The sequence below is a fragment of the Podarcis melisellensis genome (genome assembly GCF_964234715.1).
Source record: "Podarcis melisellensis genome assembly, chromosome: 5".
Lineage (NCBI taxonomy): Eukaryota > Metazoa > Chordata > Lepidosauria > Squamata > Lacertidae > Podarcis > Podarcis melisellensis.
The window spans coordinates 7,478,441-7,499,703 of NC_138537.1; the positions used below are offsets into that span (position 1 = coordinate 7,478,441).

At 50.5% G+C, this 21,263-nt stretch overlaps 1 protein-coding gene across 19 annotated transcripts in view; it reads left to right on the top strand.

Moving 5' to 3' along the window:
- Positions 1-884: 884 nt before the first annotated feature.
- Positions 885-21,263, top strand: part of EIF4G1 (eukaryotic translation initiation factor 4 gamma 1) — a 79,998-nt gene continuing 59,619 nt past the window's right edge. For 2 of the 19 annotated variants that reach the window (XM_081910687.1, XM_081910690.1), the window contains exons 1-4: positions 885-1,045; positions 20,005-20,113; positions 20,534-20,623; positions 21,054-21,086. In XM_081910687.1, coding sequence (XP_081766813.1) covers positions 20,039-20,113; positions 20,534-20,623; positions 21,054-21,086 — 198 coding nt within the window. In that variant the 5' untranslated portion in view covers positions 885-1,045; positions 20,005-20,038. Of the gene's footprint in view, positions 1,046-4,785; positions 4,874-5,057; positions 5,224-6,923; positions 6,968-8,912; positions 8,981-15,989; positions 16,009-20,004; positions 20,114-20,533; positions 20,624-21,053; positions 21,087-21,263 lie in introns of those variants that run through there. The other 17 variants (XM_081910691.1, XM_081910696.1, XM_081910692.1 and 14 more) reach the window with 15 other exon arrangements.

Consider the following 21,263-nt stretch of genomic DNA (forward strand, 5'->3'; position numbering starts at 1 on the left):
CAGAGTGTCTCTGAACCTGGAAGTTCCATTTAGCTCTTGTGGGTTAAACTTGATACAAAGGTGCTATGAAATTCAGAGGCGGGGTGGAGGCTGTAAGGGAACGGCAGGGGCCTTACAGAATGTCAATCACTGGCTGGGAGCATCGCATTCGGAACCAGGTGGAAGGGAAGAATGAGCTGACGCCGCCCCTGGAAGCCTGAAGCCACCAGCACCTCCTGTTACTGCGTATGCTGGTACACTGGGAGATTTAGTAGAATAATTATTGTGCATTTATTTATATCGCAGCTTTCCCGCAACAGGGTCTCGAGGCGGCGTGCAGATAAAATAGGAACAGCTAAAAACTTAGGGAGAAAAAAAGATTAAAAACAACTAAGCATTAATAGAAAAAAAAAAACATTATTGTTCTCTGAAATTATTGTTGTGTGTGTGTGTTTATAATATACATATATACAAGCACACTTATCTATATTGATTTCCCTGTGCTTATTCATTAAGAAGAGCGAGGAAACTACTCCGGGCCCGATCCCCTCCCCCACCACCCACACGTGTCACGAGCCATAGAGTGGCACCGGGCGGCGGCAAGAACGCTTTTCGACAAGGAAAGGGGAAACGGAAGCTCCTCTCCCCGCCACGTGACGCAGGTGCGCGCGCCGGCCGGCCAGCCCGCCCGCCTCCCTGCCTGCCTCGCGTGGAGGTCACGTGCCCAAGAGGCCGCGCCGGCCGCGCGGGGGTCACCTGACCGCCTCTTTTCTTTCTCTCCCCTTCGTCCCCCAATACCAGAGCATGGCGCGAGCCACGTGACGAAGGCGGGGCGGCAGCTCACCCCACCCCTCCCAATTCGCCCCACCTCCCTCCCTTCCCCCTGAGAGGCTTCAGGCGAGCCCCGCCCCCTCGGCGCCGTCCTCCCTCGCCCCGTGACCGACCCTCCTCCTCCTCCCTTCCTCTTGCCCCGCCCCTCCCCTCGGAGAGCGGCTCCGGAAATGGTCGTGCTGGGCTGCGCTGCGGCTGCGTCGGGCCCCGCTCCCCGGACTGAAGGAGACTGAAGGTAACCGCGGTGGGGGGAGGGGGGAAGGTGCGGCGGGGGGGGGGGGCCGAGAGAGAAAGCCAGAGTAGGCCGCGGTTGGCGCGGTGGGGGGGGTAGGAGGAGAGAGGCGGGGCCTCGCCGGTCTCCTCCCCCTGCTGCCCCCTCCCGCGACGAGGGCATTCCCCCCTCACCCCCCCTCGTCGCGCCCTGACTGGGCTCCGGCCGCCATTGCCCCCTCGCCTACCCTGCCTGGGCCTGCCTGGCCCTCGGAGGCCTCGCCTGAGCACCACGTGGGGCGGGAGGAGGAAGGAAGGAAGGAAGGAGACGCCGGCCGGGCTAGGCCTCGTGGTCCCCGCGCCCGGGTGAAGGGCGGCTGCCGGGAGAGAGAAGAGAGACCCGGCCTCTCCCCGGTTCCTCCTCCCGCCGACTAGGCTTTCTCTGGGAGCGTGGAGCCGGCCTTTGTGCTCCCGCTTCCATCGGCTTGCGCAGGGTGTTCCTGGGCGCGTGCAGACGGCGCTTCTCTCTCGGCTTCCTCGCGTGCGTGCGAAGCGCAAGGTTACGGAAAGGGTGTTTCCGAGCAGGGGCGAAACTGGGCTACCATTTCACCCGGGTCAAAGACCCAGTTTGGTATCTCTTCGCACGCGGATTTGGGTACACACACGCAGGCTGTGTGTACCTCAATGGCTCCCCTGGGGGGGGGGCTTCACCCCGGCCCAAAAAAGCCTGGCTAGCCCCCTCGTAGCTACGCCTCTCATTCTGAGGCTCTGTCTGCTCCACCAAACAAACCTTTCTTTCACATAACGCCAGTATCTTGTTTTTAAAACGTCTCCGCACCTGGAACAGATGTGAGGTTTTTCGGTTCTGAATTCGAGCCCTTTCTCTCGCTCCCCACCCCTAATGCAGACTCCACAAGGCAGCCTAGTCTCCTATAGGTCATGCCTGTGGTGCCTGTATTTTAATAAGCAGTAAATTTATTTTTTGCCCTGCATCTTACTCAAGCTGTGTTTTAAGAACGAGAGCTTTCCAAGCAAATATGCCCTTGGCACAGGCCAGTAGTGGGGGACAAAGGTCCACCCTCATAGCCAGCCTCCTTTCGGAGAACGCCCTGAAACTTAGAGGAGCCTTTCCTTATCTATCCAGGTACTGAGGAGGATTTTGACCCTAAAACTTGAGCCCTTTATATGTGCTGCTGTTATAGGGCCTTAGTACAGGTACTAGGCCTCTCTCAAACTGCATATGAGCCCGGAAGAGAGGCCTGTGCTCTAGAAGCATAGCCAGTCTTGCATAACTATCAGTAGGAACTCAAAACAGTGTCTTTCCAATAGGCAAACACTATAATAAACAGACCCCTCTGCTGCTCAATCTGTATAATATTTATGGAGGCCTTTCTATGCAAGCTTCTTCAGAGTTTCTGCTATACGTACAGTTAACTCTAGATAAATACAGTGTGAACAAAGTCTGAAGCCAGTGTGCCATGAATAAAACGTGACTTCTAAATAATTTTGCACTCTGAAAGTGTTAATCAAAATTACTGAAGAAACAGAATTTCCAGCTCCACAATCAATTCTCTCCCACAAAGTATGGGGTCAACAAATCCCTTCTTCTCATGAATTGTGCACTGTTTAAGACATGAAATCACATTTTCTGAAAGGATATCTGAAACCAAAGGGGCCTTCTAGAGCTTAGTTGCATGACAACTTTGGCATGCTAGCGCAGTACTACAATGTCTAAAGTTGAGACCAGTTGCTATCTCATATAATTCTATTTGCTGCTGAAACTATCAACCAACTCATTTCTGTACAGTTAGACCTTGTTAAAGTCCCCTCCCTGCTTATCTATAGAGCCCAGTATCTAGCACACACAGTATTTAGGGCACCATTTCCACAATTTAGAAGGAAGTGTGGAGCTTCTAAGGCCTCCGGCTACCCCTATATGCCATATTTATGATATTCGTAGCATTTGATGGAGATTGAGCTTTAATTTTATGCGACTTGAGTTTAAATCGCTTGAGGTCTTAAACCAGGTTCCCTTCTTGGCCAGTAGCCATGAGACAAACCAGGTCTGTCCCAAAACGTACTGGCAGCTTGTATTTTATGAGGTTATGCTCTTCTGAGGCCTGAAATTTAATATCTTCAACTAGCCCCCACCCTATTTGGACTATTAAAATACAAGACTGGACCTTTATAAGGTTCTTATAGTTGATTTCATTTCCTTATGTTTATTTCTCTTTGAGTTCCTTTACATCTGAGCCTATTAGACTGCATCTGGAGGGTCCAATCCTGCTTTCCACTGAATTGTAACTTTGTCCCTGACAAATCTTTTGTTAACACCCTCCTCTCATTCTTTCCACAATAGTTTTGTTGGTATCACTTATTAAAATGTTTCTACTCCACTTTTCCTTATAGAGATCAAGGTAGCTACGGGGTGTCCTTGGATTTACCACTATGCCTTTTTGGTAGTTTAATCCATAATCTAGCCCTTTTCTGAACTCTGTAAAGTAACATGGATTAAAATAACTTCATTAATGAACCTGAATAAAAGGGAGCTGGAAGCTGCATAACCTTGAGTGGACATCTGAAGATCTTCTGGCACATAAGCTTTTGTTCTCCTTAGTACATATAGGCAGGAATCAATTGTTTTGGTACATGCTTGTGACATTCCAGTCTCCTATTGTGCATGTATAGGACTGAATGTCCCCAGACAGAATACCTTTATTGAGAGGACCAGTCACCTCCTGGATGTTTTGGACTACAGTGATGTTTGCCCATGTTGGAGAAGGCTGATATTATTGCAACAAAACAGACACTCCTCTGAAATGCTCCTGCCCCATATAAGGCTGTGATGTGCCTGCTGATTGTATATACATTTCCTTGGAAGTAAAACCCATTGAGCTCAGTCATTTACTTACAAGGCCTGCCTGCGTTCCTCTGTAGAGGTTTACCATGTGGTGGTGTATTTAGATTCCTGGATCCTGTACCCCGCTCCATATGCTTTGAAACGGGGGCTCAGATCTGCCGATAACTGCGACCCCCCCCCCCCACCGCCTCTGGAGTTTCCAGTCCCAGTATACGACCTCATAAAATGTGGCACTCCTCTCACCCCACCCCGCGTTTGAAACCTGCAGGGCTCTCGACCCCGCATAACCTGTGGTATCTAAGGCTACTGTTGTGCTTCGTAGGCAGTGTTTTGGTTCATTTGGCATAGGTAAGCACCCCGCGCAGTTCAGAATGCTCCTGCCCTAAGTGCATAGGACATGCGGGGTCTGCATTTATGGAACACGCTGGGAAATATAGATCTTTGCTTTTGCATCCAAACATATCAGGGGTGCTGTGGGTGGGTGCACGCCTTAACGGGGCGCAGCAGCTGCCCGCTTTTAGGCGAAACCGGGAAGCTTAGGATCGCCCCGTTCTGTAATGGTATTGGGGTGTGGGTGCACCCTCTAAAATTCCAAGCAGCCGCATCCGGTAGGGTCTCCCCTTCCGTGGCCTCTGCGCACGTGGGAACGGGGTGGAATCCGGGCGAGAGCTGCTCTGCAGCTGCGCGCCCACATCTGCGGAGCACTCGCCGCGCGCAGGGACCCTGCGGCGCCGGATCGGCCTTTCCCACCCCGCTTGTAGGCCCGAAGCCCGCCCGGTGCCTGCATCCCGCTGGGCCCACGTGTTCGCCTCTTCCTTCCTTCCTTGCTCGCTTCGCCCTGCCCTAGGCCGCTGTCGGGGCTGGCCCTGCTGCGGCTCCACCTCCTCCGCTCCCTCCACCTCCTCCCTCGCTGGCTGTGGCTGCTACCGCGCCGGTGCTTGGCGTCCGCCTCCGAGAACCGGGCCAGCCCCACGTGCTTGCGGCGCAACTCGGGTACGGTCGGAAGCGGCGGTGGGGGGACGGGGCCCCGGCCACGCTACGCCCGCCCGCCCGCCTGCCTTTCTCTCGCCGCCCGCCGCGGGCGCTCTTGCGGCCAGCGCGCAGGGCGCCCGGCAGTCGCCACCGCGTGGGCCGCGGCTCCCTCCCTCCCCTGCGGGGCCGCCCGGCTAGGACACGTGTCCTTGGAGCAGGCGGGCCGGGGCCTGGCTTCCTGCTTGCCATCCTGGCCGGCGCGACGCGCGGGGGAACCTCGGAGGGGAAGAAAGGCCACCCTCCACCCCCGGAGGAGGAAGGTCTCGAGGTTTGGGGTTCTCTTTTTTTGCGCCCATGTGCCACCGGCGGAGGTGCGTCCGGGTCCTTTCTCTCTCCAACCCCCCACCCAAATTCCCTTTACCCCTCGCTTTCCGGTTGTGGCTGGGTTTGGGGCTTTTGCAGAGCAGGAGGGGGGGGGAAGGGCTTGGGGTGGTGGTGGGATCTTGGGGCTTTGTATTTAAGGCACCCCCTTCTCTGAAATATTTCCTGGCCCGCCCTTATTCGCCGGCTGCTGCCCTTTCCCCAGTGGATGGCTCTTCATGCTTGCCTTCCGGCCCTTTGTACAAAATAAAATAAATGCGGAGGGTAAATAAACCTTTGCATCTCCTTTGTCTTGTGCCCTCTGTTAGTTTTTGCGTGTGTTCCCCCCTCCCCACGCCCGCGCACATTGGTTGTGCCTTCTTTCCCCCAAACATATGTTAGTCCTCTTACCGCCTAGAACGGACTTAAAAATTACTCAGCAATTTTTTAAGCAACCCAATTTTACTTGTGCACATTTAAACTTTCAGATTTTGTTGCGTTGAGTTGTTGGGTTTTTATTTTGAAAACAACAGCAACCCGTATTAATCTGTTTGTTCAGTCCCTGAAAGGCTGCCACTTGTTTGCGCATTTTCCTTTTAGGAAGGCGGCTTGCTGTCATGGTGGGTTTGGATGGTGATTAAAGGAGATCTTACTGTGTGGAGTAACACCAACTGTCTCTGAAAGTGTGGGAGAGGGAGGACATCTTGAACCTCGATTGCACATTTCCTGGTTTTATGTAGTTTGCCCTACAGGGGAGGGTGGAAGGCTTGTATCCTAACAGTCCACGTTCGCATTTCATGCTAAACAGCGTTTCTTGGGTTGCTTCTGGCAATGGTGGTGGGTGGAATTCTCTGCTATTTTGTCTGGGAGTGTGTTTGTGTTAAGTGAAAGGGTGAGGGGAGTCAGGGAATAAGGGTGCTCAGTTCACATCTGAAGACTTGCTTCACTTTTCTTCATAGTTGAGTGTGGGGCCTTCTGTAATGGAGGAATACTGTGGCTCTTCTTCTTTATAATTGCAGAACACATGGGTGTGTCCCTCAAAAGTAGGGCTAGGAAAATATTTCAAATTCCTAAGCTCTAGAATAAAAATAAAAAAATAGGAGCCAGCTCTGCCCAGGAGCAGGAAGTGTCAAAATGAAGAGGAACTACCACCATGTTTTCCCACCCTATCACTGGGCAAATGTGAGAATCACAAGTCAAACTGAGGGGTTTCCTATTTTGATGCCTCCATTGTACCTCTGGGGCTATACCGTGGGGCGGCTGCTGGCCTTGCCCTCTGGGAAACAGTTTCCCCTCTATTGAAAGTGGTTTCCCCTTGTTGTCTAGCATGTTACATGTCCCCTGTGCTTATCTTCTTTCACTGTTGGCATTTGCAAGTGGTTACAGGATTAAGCTGTGACCCATGAAGCCCCTGGTTCAAATCTCACTCCACACAATCTTAAAGGCACAGGATGCCTTTCTGAAGGCAGGTCTGTATCAGTGCTTGGATGGAGGGCTACCTGAAAGTCCCTCATCTACTCTATTCCATGATGGACGAAAGGCAGAATATGAATATAATACATAGTTGCTTGCAGGGGAGGCCTTTGTCAAGCCTCAGACTTCTGTGGATAATGCTAACCTACCTTACATTGTTTCTATTTTTGAAAAATACTGAGATAAAATGTGGAAAGGTGCTACATAAATACTAAATATTATTGTTTTCATTACGCAGTTTAGGAGCTGAGGCTGAGAGTGTGACTTCCCCAAGGCCATTTGGTGAGTTTGTGGCCAAGCTGGGTTTTCAGCCCAGGTCTTCTGAATCCAAGGATACAAGTTTGTTCATTTTAACCACGCTACCTGTTATTCATCCGAGATAAAGATTTGTAATGGACAGTAGCTTCTGTGTAGAGAACCATATATACCCTGGCACATAGTGGTGTGTGTGTTAAATGGTCAAGTTTTGTTTTTTATTGAGTCCACATGCAACAAAAAGCCTGAATTGGTCAGTCTGTATACTGGTGGAGTACACATGTGCTCATTGCCTGCAGTGATGCCTGTAGAATTCCCTATACAGAAGTCCTAAAACACCCCTAAGCAGTTCAGAAGAGCAGTTTATATTCTCAAGACTTTCCCTTTCACCCGGAAAGGTCCTCCCTCAATTAACTTCCCTCAGAAATGGTGCCTGTTGCACTCTGTTCCATGTTCACTTCCTGTCACAGAGAAGAAGGAACAAAGTTCTGCCTACAGGAGCAGTGCAAGGGACTAATGACAGGGTGGAGGTGCAAAATGCTTCCTCTTTCCCTTTCCCCACTTCGTCATCTGGAGAGAATCCTGCCTTTCCAGGTTTCTTTTATCTTCCCAAGCCCCTTGTTGGAGAAGGCATTTCAGGAAACGGCGATACTGCCACAGGCAAGAGGCACAAGAGCGCTCCCTTGTAATTTTTGTTAATCTGGAATATTAACTTTAGCTACCTTGAGAAGTTGTGAAGCGTTGAGAGTAGAAGTGTGAGCCAGGATGTCCCAGATTCAAAACTTACGCAAACTAGTATTAGCTTCCCCTCAACCCCAAATGAGTGAACGATCTTCAAATCCAGCATTTTGTTCTCACCCTGGCCAACTGGATTCTTCCAGTGCCTACAAGTTTGACAGCCTTGAGTGTTCAGATGCAGGTTTCATATAGCAATGATAACTAATAGCCAGAGATAGGCGCATCCTCCCTTAATTTGTGCCGGTGTGATAACTAACCTAACAGTTGCCAGGGTCACTTAAGGTAATGTATGAGATGTGCCTAGATGTTTTTACATCAGTGCAGATAAAACAAGCAGCTTGAGGTTTCATATCTGCAGTCACCAGAACACAACAATACTCCTAGATCCTTGTTTTGCCCATAAACATTCTTTGAAAGGATGGGAGAATATCTGCTTTTGCTGGGAAAACAACAGCACAGTTGGCAGAGTAACTGAACTGCATTAAATGAACACGAGGACAGAGCATTGCTTTGGGATTCCTATACCATCATTCCCTTTTGAAATAGGGATCTAGGGGAAAGGGCTTAGATGTTAGGAGATGGGACATAAATCTGTTTAGATCTTGAGCAGGCTGCTTTTTGGAGTGCTTTTGTTGAAGGCCAGTTGGGCATCTGCTGAGAAGTTACATAAAAGGGCACCATCTTGTTATACTTTTGTTAAGTGACGGAAGATATGAAAGGTTTAAGAATAATGGGTTGGAATCGTTGAATTGTAGAGTTGGAAGGGACTCCAAGGGTCATCTAGTTCAATCCCCCCTGCAGTGTAGGCATCTCAACTTGTTCATATGTGACAAATGGCCATCCAACCTCTCCTTAAAATCCTCCCAATGAAGGAGAGTCCACCACCTCTCATGAGAGTCTGTTCCATTCTCAGACAGCTCTTACTCAGAGAGTTCTTCCTAAAGTTTAGTCAGAATCTCCTTTCTTGTAACTTGAAACCATTGGTTTGGGTCCTACCTTCTGGAGCAGGGGAAAACAAGCTTGCTCCATCTGACCATGTGACAGCCTTTTAGATATTTGAAGATGGCTATCATATCGCCTCTCAGTCTCTTCGACACCCAGAATATGTGTGTGACTTCAGGTTTTGGTTGTAAGCAGCACTTAGACTTAGCATTAGAGAGCGCAATACCACAACTCTTAAGGACTAAATCATGCCCCTCCAGAATTAGGCAAAAAATTGTTGCTCCCTTAACAGGATTTACAAGCGAACAACGAAGGAGCAAAATAAGCAGGGTGCCTGTCCAGACATCGCAAGAACCCAAGGTAAATTGTTTCTTCCTGCCTTGTTTCTCTCAGTGGCAGCAGGGCACCATGCTGCTCATTCTCAATAAAGCACAGTAAGCTAGGAGCCCTTCCCTATCATGATGTGGTTGATCAAAAGTTTTAAGTTGGAGGCGTCAAAGGAAAGGGAGACAAGCAAGGTCTGAAAGGGAACAGTGGGGAGCAAATTTGATTAAATGCGCCTGGGCTTTATTTTTGTTAGGATAGGAGTTATAGTGTTAACCCAGCCTTCTCCAACTTGTTGCCTTGTAGAGATTTTGAGCTGCAGCTCCCATCTGCTCCGGATAGCAGTGCACGTATCTCATATCTTACGCAGGGTTTAGGTTCTGGGGGTCCATGTATATAAATGCGTACTGCCAGGAATTTCCAGAACCAGGCTCCCTGCATGGTGGAGGACCTCTTGCCCAACTTTAGGAAATAGGCGGAAAGGGCTCTGGCAGTGTCCCAGAGCCCTTCCGTGGCTGCTTTGTTGCGAGGGTTTTGGCAGGATCCTAGAGTCCTCCCACCTCCTTCTCAAAGCCTAGTAAGTGCTTGCCCAGCTTTGGGGAGGAGGCAGGAGGTATCTAGAACCATGCCAGAGACGTTGCACCACCTCCCCAAAGTCTGGAGCCTCCCTTTGCTGGCGAGGGCTCTGGGCTGCCTGGTAAGCCCGTAATGGTGGGCAGGGAATAAATAAAATGAAGAATGGGTTTCCTCCGCTCTCCATTTTATTTTTAATTTCCCCCACCCACACAAAGCTGTGAACACACAAGTAAAATAATGTAAGATTGTGAGTTACCTGTAGTCCTAAATATCTGGAGCACTCCAGGCTGAGGAAGGCTGTGTTAAGCAGTTGGCTTCAGTGGAGAAAGGTATTTCTTTGAGAGGAGATTTGTAGGAAGATAGACTAGTCAGGGCAGTTGCAGTGCCTGCCTGAGCACCTGTGGAAGAAGTTTTATTGAACCAGTGAATAGGAAGCTGCTGTAAGCAGCCGCAAAACAAAGAGTACAATTCCTGCTTTGTCAAATGCTACTTACGAAGTCGTGGGCATCTTGCATTCTTCATTGGCCGTTTTCCATTTGTGGCATGTTCACCCACAAATGGAAATTCTGCAGTTGGATTAATTTCTGCAGCCTCGTTTCCTAAACTCCTATTATACCAGTTCCTTATTTCCCATTTTCAGTGGTTTGAGGCAGAACTCTCAACATGCCAACCCCCATGTTAACCTACATTGCATGGGTTGCAACACATGTAAGTGAAGCAAGATTGAATTTGCTGTCTGCTCGGTTTTAGCACAGCCCAGATGAGCCAAGCAAGTGAGCTAATTCAGTGTTCCCATGCAGCATCCTTGGGCAGCTGGCATGGGCCCCAGGGCCCTGGCATGGCCTGTCACCCTTAACGTCCCCAGGGACCCTCTTAATGCTCCCCCTTTGTGTTCTATACTGGTGGCCACCATGTAAAATCCTTGGAATGGCCTGGAGTGATGCTAAATCAAGAGCATCATGAAAAATTAAAATGGTGGCAGCCTGGTGACAAATCAAAAGCATGCCATCCCAGGTAGGCCTGGCAGGAGGTGTTTATCAGAGTGCACCCTGTAAACAAATTATTCCCAGAATAAAACTTTCACCAGGGTAGAGGGGTTGAGAAGGAAGCTATGCCATATCTCCTGAGCATTTGCAGTGCATTGGCGCCAATCCTCAGCACATGGGTTGCTTGCTGTTTCTTACAGATCCTGGTGAAGCCAATTGCCCTGGACATCACAGTCCCCACCCCTTCCAAAACTTAAGTCGTTTCTGGGGGAGCATCAGGACCTTCTGTCTGTCCTTGCTGTTAAAGATGGAATTCATTTCCTTGTTCCCCTCAGTCCTAGCACAGAAACCTCCCCAAGTTTCGGGGTGGGCGTTGCAAGCTCTTGCAGACCTCCTTAGTGTGCTTTAGGTCATGTGCTGTTCTCTCTGAGCCCCACTTTCCACCCGAGACTTCTTGCTTATGTACCTGAAAATGTAGAACGCTAGTGCAGCAGATGTGTTTCTTCCACGTAATGTTTATTGGGTGCCTGAGAGCTATGTAACATGATGATATGATTATATTTATTTATTTATACCCCACCCATCTGGCTGGGTTTCCCCAGCCACTCTCAGTAACCCTGAGAAAGGAATTCAAAGTGGGGAAAGAGCAGAGAAATGTGCCCCTCTTTTTTATTTTTAAAAGGGAGGAGTCTGTTCCTAAACTTTTATGTTGACTGTGCTCCACCACTTTCATAGAGCCTTGCTCTCAGTTTCTGAAAACATAAGTGGGAAATTCCCATACCATTTTACTGAAAATAGCCTTTTCTCCTGGGGATCATAGTTCTGTCCATTGAAGCATAAAGACAAGCCCCCCCGGAGCAAGATCAGAGATGCCTTGCACCGCTTCCCTTCGATCGGCAAGTACTGATCATGATATATCAAGGTGAATTTTGGAATCTCACAGTTCATTTGGCAAAAGAAGATTCTAATGTGCCTGTCACCCATGCCCCCCCCCCAAATGGGGTGTAGTTTGTGATGGCTGGTGACCTAGTCCATGCAGACTGACCTGCTTTTGATTTGACAAGTTTGGGAGCATTTGGGCAGCCTGAGGCCAGGGTGGCTATTGATTTTTGCCAGTGAAATAACCAGTGCCACTGTGGTCTCTTCGCAGAGGAACTTGCATCATCATTGGACCCCAACTCTGACAAACAGGTTGGGGAAATTTCCTTTTCCCGCATGTGGGTGTTTTCTCACTTGCTGCTTTGCTTTGGTTGGCAATTAGGTTTTGCGGGGGGGTTAAGGAAGGGGATCTACACCAACCTTAGCATTTTTGTAAAAGTTTAGAATTTGGAAAAGGTGTTTTGCATTCAGCACCTCAGCAATTTTCAGCAATCCCGTCAAGGTAGGCCAGAATTACTACCAATGCGTGGCTGATGGGAGGACTTGCAGAAAATGCAACAAATTCCTGGTCATCTAGTCCAACCCCCTGCAATGCTCAGTGTGAGGCTCGAACCCACGACCCTGAGATTAAAGGGTCTCATGCTTGTGCCCTACTGACTGAGCTATTGCTGGTCTTAACTGGACAGGAAGAGCCAGGATGTTGACAAGGAATAAAGAGGGGGGATGTGGCAAGTAGAGTTCTTAATTCCAAAGCTTGTTAGGAAAGAGGTGAAGCTCCAGTCATGGGTGTGGTGAAGCTGGGCGGAAAAAAGCATTCACAGCTGAGAAAAGGGGCTGGGGAGGGAATGGCTATCTGTTCCTCCCATTTGTTCCTTGATGTGCTAATGGACCCTGGAGCACCAGGGAGCTGCCTCTCTTAAGTCTGTGCCTCCCTGCTTTGGCACTCTTTAACCTTTGAGGTGTTTGTTTAATGGGCTTGGCCATGCTAATCGATATGCCGGCAGACCTTGAGTGGCTGAAGTCTTGGGTGCTTGTGAATTCGCCAGCAGCCAGCTGGCCGGCTTTTGTGGGGAGCAGTGTGTCTTTTCCTTCCAATGCAGGAGAGAGGAGGGCCCACTGCTTGGGGTAGCAGTTGGGTCAAAGTCCTGGAATAGCTCCCTTCAAAAATATGACCTGCGTATCCCTTTGAGGGCAATGATCTTTGTGGATTGGTGCTAACACCTTAATGGTTACCCTTGGTGATAATAGCGGAGCCTTTTCTTCTCCTCCCAACCCTGCAATATTTTGGACAACTTTTTCCATTTATATCACGCCCTTCCTTCAAAGGATATCAGGGCTGCAAACACAGCAGCGATAAAACAGTTAAAAAGTAAGAGCATAGTTGAAAACGGGTGGGTGATACTGGGGCAGCCGCTCTTTAAAGAACTTGAGTCCAAAACCTTTTAGTGCTAACACAGTAGCTCATTGGTAGGCAGTGGAGGACTGGTGGCAAGGGATCCCAACAGGTTGGACCACTTGCCAACCCGGCAGTCACACTCTATGCTGGCTGCAGTCTCTGGACGTGGGGCAGCCCCATATAGAGTGCAATGCAGTGGTTCAGATGGGAGGTCACCTGAGATTGGGCTGGTCCAGGAACTTCCATAGCTGGTGAAACAACCTAAGTTGGGCATAAGCACTCCTAGCCACAGAAGCCACTTGAGACTCCAGTAACATGTTGGAATCCATGAATTCTCCCAGGCTACAAACCTGTTCCTTCAGGGTTGTGCAACACCTCTCATAACTGGTTGCCTACCTAATGCCCGGACACAGGAACCACCCACCCACAGAACCTCCATCTTCTAATTCTCCTAGACACAGGTCCTGATGTCCTCACTTTCCAAAATGTATTTAGTGTACTGTCTCTCGCCGCTCCTGAGTTTTTTTGCCTTGCACCCTTCCATGTGGAGCTAGAGTTCTCTAGACCTGAGATGTCTTAAGCAGGGACTCAGTGTGGTTGCAACCCAAACTTTGGAATACCTTAAGATATGCTAATAAGGAACCATGATTGCAGAGTTGCTGAGTTAGGAGGCACCACAAGGATCATCTGGTCCAACCCTCTGCAATGCAGGAATCTTTTTGCGCAATGTGGGGCTCAAACCCAGCACCCTGAGACTAAGAGTCTCATGCTTTATTGATTGAGCTACCTTTCCCACCTTCCCCAAACTCCCCTTCTTGGCCTTGTTTGAGAAGCATTGGCCCATTCGATGGGACCAAAGAAAGAAGTGGTGACTGGCCATTGGGGAGAAAAAGAGCATTGTTGTCAATGCTCCAATTGCGGCTTGGGCTGTAGTTCTGTGCATGTGTGCAGTGTTTGGTGCTGCATTCAGTTTGGTGCTGCATTCTGTTTGGTGCTGCATTCATGCATTCTGTGTTGGGTTCAGGCCTATAGCAGGCTGATGTGATGTATTTGTAATGTTGATTCTGCTGTTGGTTTGCCCGTGTGTGTGTGTGTGTGTGTGAGAGAGAGAGAGAGAGAGAGAGAGAGAGAGACAGACAGACAGACAGACACACAGAGGGGAGATCTTCTGTTTCACTCGAAGAGAGTTTGCCTCTGTAAGGCATCGGGTTCTCAGGTTTTCCGTAGGAATTTGAGCATGGGAATGCGGCTTTCAGTCTTTCCTCGTGCATCTAATTAATAATAATAATAATAATAATAATAATAATAATAATAATAATAATAATATGTTGCCCATCTGACTGGGTAGCCCCAGCCATTCTGAGCAGATTCCAACAAATCAAAACATCCAACACAGTAAAAACTTCCCTATACAGTGGTACCTCGGTTTAAGAACAGCCCTGTTTATGAACTTTATGCTTTACAAACTCCGCAAAACCAGAAGTATGTTCTTAAACCGAAACCATTCTTAAACCGAGGCACGCTTTCCCTAATGAGGCCCCCTGCCGCCGGTGCCCTTCCATGGTTCAGATTCTGTTTTTAGACCGAGCTAAAGTTGGCAAACTGGGACACCACTTCCAGTTTGGCAGAGTTTCCATAGGGAGGGCACCACTGCGGAGAAGGCCCTCTGCCTGGTTCCCTGTAACCTCACTTCTCGCAGTGAGGGGAGTGCCAGAAGGTCCTCTGAGGTGGACCTCAGTGTGATTCTGGGCTGAACAATGGGGGTGGAGGTGCTGCTTCAGGTATAACAGGCCAAAGAAAGCCATTTAGGGATTTAAAGCTCAGCACCAATACTTTGAATTTTGCTCAGAAACATATTTTGGGAGCCAGTGTAGATCTTTCAGGACTGGTGTTATATGATCCCAGCGTCTGTTCCTAGTCACCTGTCTAGCTGTTGAATTCTGGATTAATTGTAGTTTCCAAATCGCCTTCAAGGGTAGCCCCGCATAGAGTGCATTGCAGTAGTCCAAACGAGGGATAGCCAGAGCAAGTATCACTCTGGTGAGACAGTGCATAGGCAGGTAGGGTCTCTGATGGAGCTGGTAGACAGTGGCCCTGGACACAGAAGTGACCTGTGCCTCCATGGACAGCTGTGAGTCCAAAATGACTCCCAGGCTATGCACCTGGTCTTGAACTGTTATTTACAGGTAGATTCATGAAGCCTGCTTGGCTACTAGAAGCCATCTGTTGGTGGGACAAGGTTGTTTGAGAGAAGGCATTGAGAAAATGGTACCTTCTGGTGATTGCTTAAGTGATTCCTATAAGTTCCCAGTTTTCAGTCTGGGGGTGATCCTCGCCTGAAACCACACTGTGTTTATAGTTGTCGTGGGACACGCAACCCCAAGTGTCCCGGGCCCAGCTAGTGAAGTACTGAGGCAGGAGCTGCACCAGTGTCTTTCCAGTCAACCCCCGCCCCCCCCAAAAACCGCCACTAGGGCTGCTGCTTTGCAAATTCCCTTAGCAGCTTTACTCCTCTCCCTCTTAAGGCAAGTGTGGCTGCCTCTTGCTGCCCCCTCCCCATTCCAGCCACTGCTGCTCTTGCTGATTTTGAAGGGCAGAGTCTGAAGGGTGTGCAGCTCCCTCTCCTTGGCCTGCGTCTTCTGCACTTCGGGATGGGGGTGAGGCAGGGCGCCTTCCCGGGCGCAGGGAGGCTTCCTGTGGGTGTAGGCACCGCGAAATGGCGCAGCACCCAGACTTCCTCTGCTGTCTGTCTCGTGCCTGCATTGGCAGCACAGGTGGGTGCCTGGTTGCTTGGTCCTGCCAAGAGGGAAGAGGCTGGGCTGGGCCAGGAGCCTGCCTCTTTCCTCCTCTTGCCTGTGCAACGCGAGTGACTCAGGCGTGTAGGCGTGGGATTTTCTCCGACTGGTTTGGGCAGTGCTGGGGCCGAATGGCTGTGACTGTGGGTGGGGTTTTGGGTGCTCCCTGGTTCTCTTCAGCCTGCCTCTCTCCTCTCCCTGTCTCGGTGTCTCTGCAGTGCAGCAGACTCTGCGATCTGACACCACCGGCAGCTCCCAGCACTCATGTTCCTGGCCTTCCCAGGGTGGGGGTGGGGGGCTGTCCCCTGCCTTGCCCATGTTTGGCAAGCCCGACCCTCCATGCCGCTCCCCAGCAGGTTTGCAGGCTGATATTCTCCCCCCCCCCACACTCCACCCCACCACCCTCTGGCCTGGGGTTTTTCCTACTTAGGGGTGAGTATTTTGCATCTTTTCTGTGCATGTTTTGAGGGCGAGGTGGGGAGGCTGTTCCACATCGAGACCTCGACTTTCTGCTTGCCCCCATTTTGGGAAGGGGGTGGCATGGAGCAGGGTGGGTGGAGGAAAGGAATTGCATAGCAAATATCTTTTCTTCGTTGCCGGCTTTGGTTTGGGTTGGGCCTGCTCTTCGAGCCTGGGGAGGGAAGGGTGCTTGGCACGGGAGCTGGCCTGCCTAAAGAATTAACTGGGCATATTTGGAGCGCCGGGGAAACGACTCATCCTCGCAGTTGCCTCTCCCCAGACCTTGGGGTGGTGCTGACTGTCTGCAAAACTTCGCGTGGGCTTTTCAGGGGAGACTAGCTACTTCAGCTGGGCCTCCCCTAAAGCAACGACCTACCTTCCTGTACCTCCTCTGGGGCCTCTGGCTTCGGTTTTTTTGGGCTGGCCCCTTTTCTTTCTGGGAGCATGGCTGTCCCTGCAGTTTGGTTTTGCAAGAGGTGAGGGAGTGCTTCTGTTTCCATGTCTGGAAAATTCAGAACCGTTTGGGGTGGTGTCTCCTGGTAGACGTGGCCCCATCAGGCTGTGTGGAGCTGCTTCCTATAGGAAGGGCTGCTGCATGCGCCCTCCTTGCCTGTCTGCGTGATGCTGCACCACACTGTGTCTAGATGCTCAAAGGTGGGGGGGGGGGAATAATTGTTGCAAACTGTGCAGTTGTGGTCTGTGCAGCTTCAGCTGCTCCTCCGCTCCTAAATCTGCGCGCGCGCGCGCGCACACACACACACACACACAGAAAGGTAGTATGCACTAAATGCTGGTCCTTAAAAAAAAAGGTATCCCATTTTAGTAAGGGCTGAGGATACTGGGGAGAAGGGAAGTATGAGAACTGGTGGCTCTAATTCCGAGCGGAGGTGAAGAAATTTGTGCTGCTGTGCCACCCACACCCAGGACTACCACATATACTTAAGGTTTTTGTTGTTGTTGTTGTTGACAATGCCCTGGGAAATTTTCAGAATCAAAAGGCTTGGGGAGTTAGGGTGCCCTTGGCGAGGCCCACCCAGCAAATATCTGGCCACACTGTTCTTGTGTGCTGAACTGGAGCCCTGCAGAAGCCTCCTGATCCTGCCTTGGTTTTTTGCCTCCTTTGCATTGCATATGTTTCCTCCTCTCTCCCAAAGTCTTTAGTCGCCTGAAACGCTGACAGCAGCAGCCCAAGGGTCAGGTTACGCCAGGGCTCTGGGTCTGTTTGGGTAGAGTGGCGCTACCTTGCTTTGTGCTGGAGAGGGCACTGCCCCTGTCCAGACCAAAGGGATCCTATTCCCATAAGGTTCCACAGGGCAGCTGTAGGACTGTTTACTGCCTGGCGTCCTGGAAGACGTTCCCTCTGCCTTGCCACCCTGGCCTATGCACCTTCGCCCATCTGCGTGTGCTTGTGAAAGCTGCAGCCAGTTAGCCCTTGCCTAGGCTGAGGCCTGTAGATCAGGGGTCAGCAAACCTTTTCAGCAGGGGGCCTGTCCACTGTCCTTCAGACCTTGTGGGGGACTGGACTATATTTTTTTTGGGGGGGGGGAGAACAAATTCCTATGCCCCACAAATAACCCAGAGATGCATTTTAAATAAAAGGATACATTCAACTCATGTAAAAACACACTGATTCCTGGACCATCCGTGGGCCGGATTTAGAAGGCGGTTGGGCCAGATCTGGTCCCCGGGCCTTTGTTTGCCTACCCATGCTGTAGACCATTAGGAGGCGTCTAAACCCAACTTAGCCCAAGCAGGCACTTGGTGGAGCAAACCTGGGATGGGGCGGGGGTCTTTTCTTGTCCTATGTTGGAGCTGGCTTCTCAGATGTTTGTTCCTCATTCCCACCCAGGTGAATTTGGCTGCTTTGTCATATAATACGATGCTGGGTGGGCTTGCAACATGGTTCATTTTTGACTTGGCCTATTGCACTAGGGAGCACAATATCGAGAAGAGCTGGCATAATACCTCTGCAGGAAATGTGTGAGGGGCTCTCACTTGCCCCTTGTTGTGACCGAGAAAATGGGGAGGACGTGTTGCGAGGGGGTAGTGGGGATCACCATGGTGCATTAGATTTGTGTGTCTGGTTTGGAGGCAGAAAACGCTGTGGAAGTCCTTGGCTGGCCAGCCAAAATATCTAGAGTTCCGGGGTTGGCTGGAGCTCCGGGGTTGAGGCCGTGCGGGGAAGTGGTGGGTGCTGCTGCACTACCCTGTGTGAGAGCTGTTGGGCGGGGAGAATGAACAGTGTAAACAAAGTCTCTGTGTGCCTCCATTCTCCTTGGAGCTTCCCCCGTCCTCGCTGGGCTCCAGAGAGGGTCTCCTAATGAACCCCGAGGACTCTCCAGCTCTCTCTCGCCATTTCCTGGTGTTCCATTTATTTATTTCCTGGCACCATGTGTGTATCCAATCACATGGGAGGTGGAGGGATGCCTGTATGGTGGAAGGCCCCAGAGCAAAGGCCAATGCCATGAAAATGGGTTGACTTCCTTGCATTATTTGTATACAGTCTAATGGCCAGCAAGAGTTGATAGTGAGTAGAGTTGGGGTCAATTCAGAGTCTGGGTCTTAGGTGGGTGGTTCTCAAAATGGTTTCTTACTGTGGCTGCAAGTGGGGCCAGAGACATGCATGATAGCTGCCCTGATAGCCTCATACATCCACATCCCATATAGATCAGTGGAACAAACTGCGGCACCTTAGCTGTTGCATTCAAGACATACGGGGGTCTTGGATAACCTCCATCCTTCAGCTTACCCGGAGAGGCATTCTACATACTGCATCTTTTCTCTAAGTGCATCTTTTCGTTGGGTGCCTCTTTGATGCGTTTTAATGTGAATTTTTCATTGTGTGGTGCTGCTTTGCTTTCAAGGACTGGGTGGGATTGATCTCAGCTTCTCTGCTGGATGCCTTTCAGGTGAATTGGGATAGAAGAGTGCAGTTTACAGCCAATTTGAGACCCTTTTGACACTACCGCAGCAACTTTTCATCTGAGAGTTGTTGGGTTTTTTTGAGAGAGATGATTAACTTAGGGCTGAATGCAAGCTGGCAAGGTTTTGTGCCCAGAATTTTTAAAAAGTCAATATTTTCCCCCAGATACTGTGTTTGGGCAGGTGGGAGATGATAACTTTTTGAAAAAGCTTCTTAAGAAGCAGGAGACATAGAAGAAAGGAAGACAGAAGCCATTCATCAGATAGCCCTATGTTTCTCAGGGAATTATGGGTACTAATGAGGGTTCAGAAGGTCCCCCTTCCTCATTCATAGTTGCAGGCATGGTGGCTAGAAACTTGATTTAAAATATATATATATGCATATATTATAATGTTTCAGTTGAAAATGGATACCTGCACTTCCTAGGTGCCCTCCAATCAGTCCAAAGCAGCACAACTGATGGAAGTTGTACACAGATGGAGGAACCAGGTGTGTGGCCGCTGGAGGCCCATGTGGGTGTCTCTGTAGCAATACAGAGCATCTTCAGGTGAAATTTAAGCCAAGGCACTCTGTGCTAGATGAACATCAAGCTGCCTAAGGATGCACAGGAATAAGGTTAGGGAGCGAGTCTACAGTGGGGTGGGGGCTGCACCACTAAAAAAGTGCGTACAAGCATAAAGGTACATGGGGTGGCTATTTACCTTGGTACCAAAAGATGCAGTGGCCTAGGAGTCCTCTGGGACTCTCATTGGCAACATCCATTATAGCCCCTCCCCTGAATTTTGCCTGAAGTTGCTGTTGTTCCATTTCTTCTCTGGTCCAATCGCCATGCGGCGCTATGAGATCCGTCCGTGAAATGGCACTCATGCTACTTGGAAGTGCGGTCTGGAGGGCTGACCATCCATCCTTGTTTGGGCTGCTTCTGTTTGCCCTTCCATTCTGCTGCGGGGTCCAGTTTTAGCTTGGAATTTCCCCCTCCGCCTCTAGTTGTGTTGCGTTCCTTCCATGCTTGTTTTTACCATGCCTCTTTTTCTCTATCTCAACAGGTAGCAAGGGGATCCTTATGCAGCACCACGTGAAATGAACAAAACTCCACAGCCCTCAGGAGGAACCCCATCAGCCCCACACCCCTCCCCCTCTCCTGGACTTCCACAGGTAAAACGATTCTCCCTCCCAAGCTGCCATGTCCCCCTCTGTATTACAATACATAATAAAAGCTATCATCTTTTCCCCATTCGCAACCTCCATTGGCTGCTCTGTCTTCTCTGGTGGCTCCTCTTCAACACAAGTTGTCCCACACACACACATGCACACCTTTCTGCATTTCTCTTGCCTTTTGCTTGTGGGTCAGTTCTGCACTGTGGGTCCAAACAACCTTGCAAGGCAGGATTTCATTGGACGACCCTCTTGAGCCCCCTTTGCAAAGTTTGCCTTAGGCTCTCTGCGTGCGCCGAGTGTTCGCACAAATTTTCCTCGCACCCCAATCTTGCTCTCTAGAGGGTGGGGTTTGGGTGTGGGTTGGGGGCAGCTACGGAAGGTGCTAACTTCCTCTTCCTCCCTCTCCCCCTCCCCCAGCAGTCAGCATTTCCTCCTGGCCAGACGGCACCTGTGGTTTTTAACCCAGCGCAAGCTACCCAAATGAATACGCCTTCCCAGCCTCGACAGGTAAGGGGGTGGCCGCTCTTGCCACTGCTGCTCTTCGGCCGCGAGATCTCTGGGGTGGCAGCCAGGCCTTCTCCGAGGGGCTGCCAAACAGGTTCTTCCATGTGGCTCGGGGATTGCCGGGCAAAGGGAGCCCTGGAGGCTGACTCCGTCTGCAGGCGCCGCTGACTCAGGAGTTCATCTGCAGCACATGCTGGGTGGATATGTCTGTTTGGGTGAGCGCAGCTGAGATAGCCATGAAGGCAGAGGTGTGGTGGAAACTGCCCTATGCTTGGTCCTCGCACAGTGGGGGGTTGGGGGGGGTTCTGAGAAGGCAGGTAGGGAGACTAGATGACTCCGAGGAGTGAGTTGGTGGCGGTGGCGGAGGGGATGCTTGTTTCTGTTAGTGATGTTCTGCTCTTGTCTCCTCTCCCCTCGCTCTTTCCTGTCTTAGTTTCCAGCAGGGCCTCGTGCTTTACATCAGCAGGTACTAACCCTTCTCTACTCCCTTCACCGCATGCTGTGTATGCAATCCGGGGCTGGGCTGGGGTGCATCTACGTTGGGGAGGGGGTTTCCTTGGACACTGCAGGGAACCTGGCTGGAGAAGTGTAGAGGCTGCTGGTCGTTTATCCTGGCTGGCAAGGCAAGAACAGCCCGAGATGT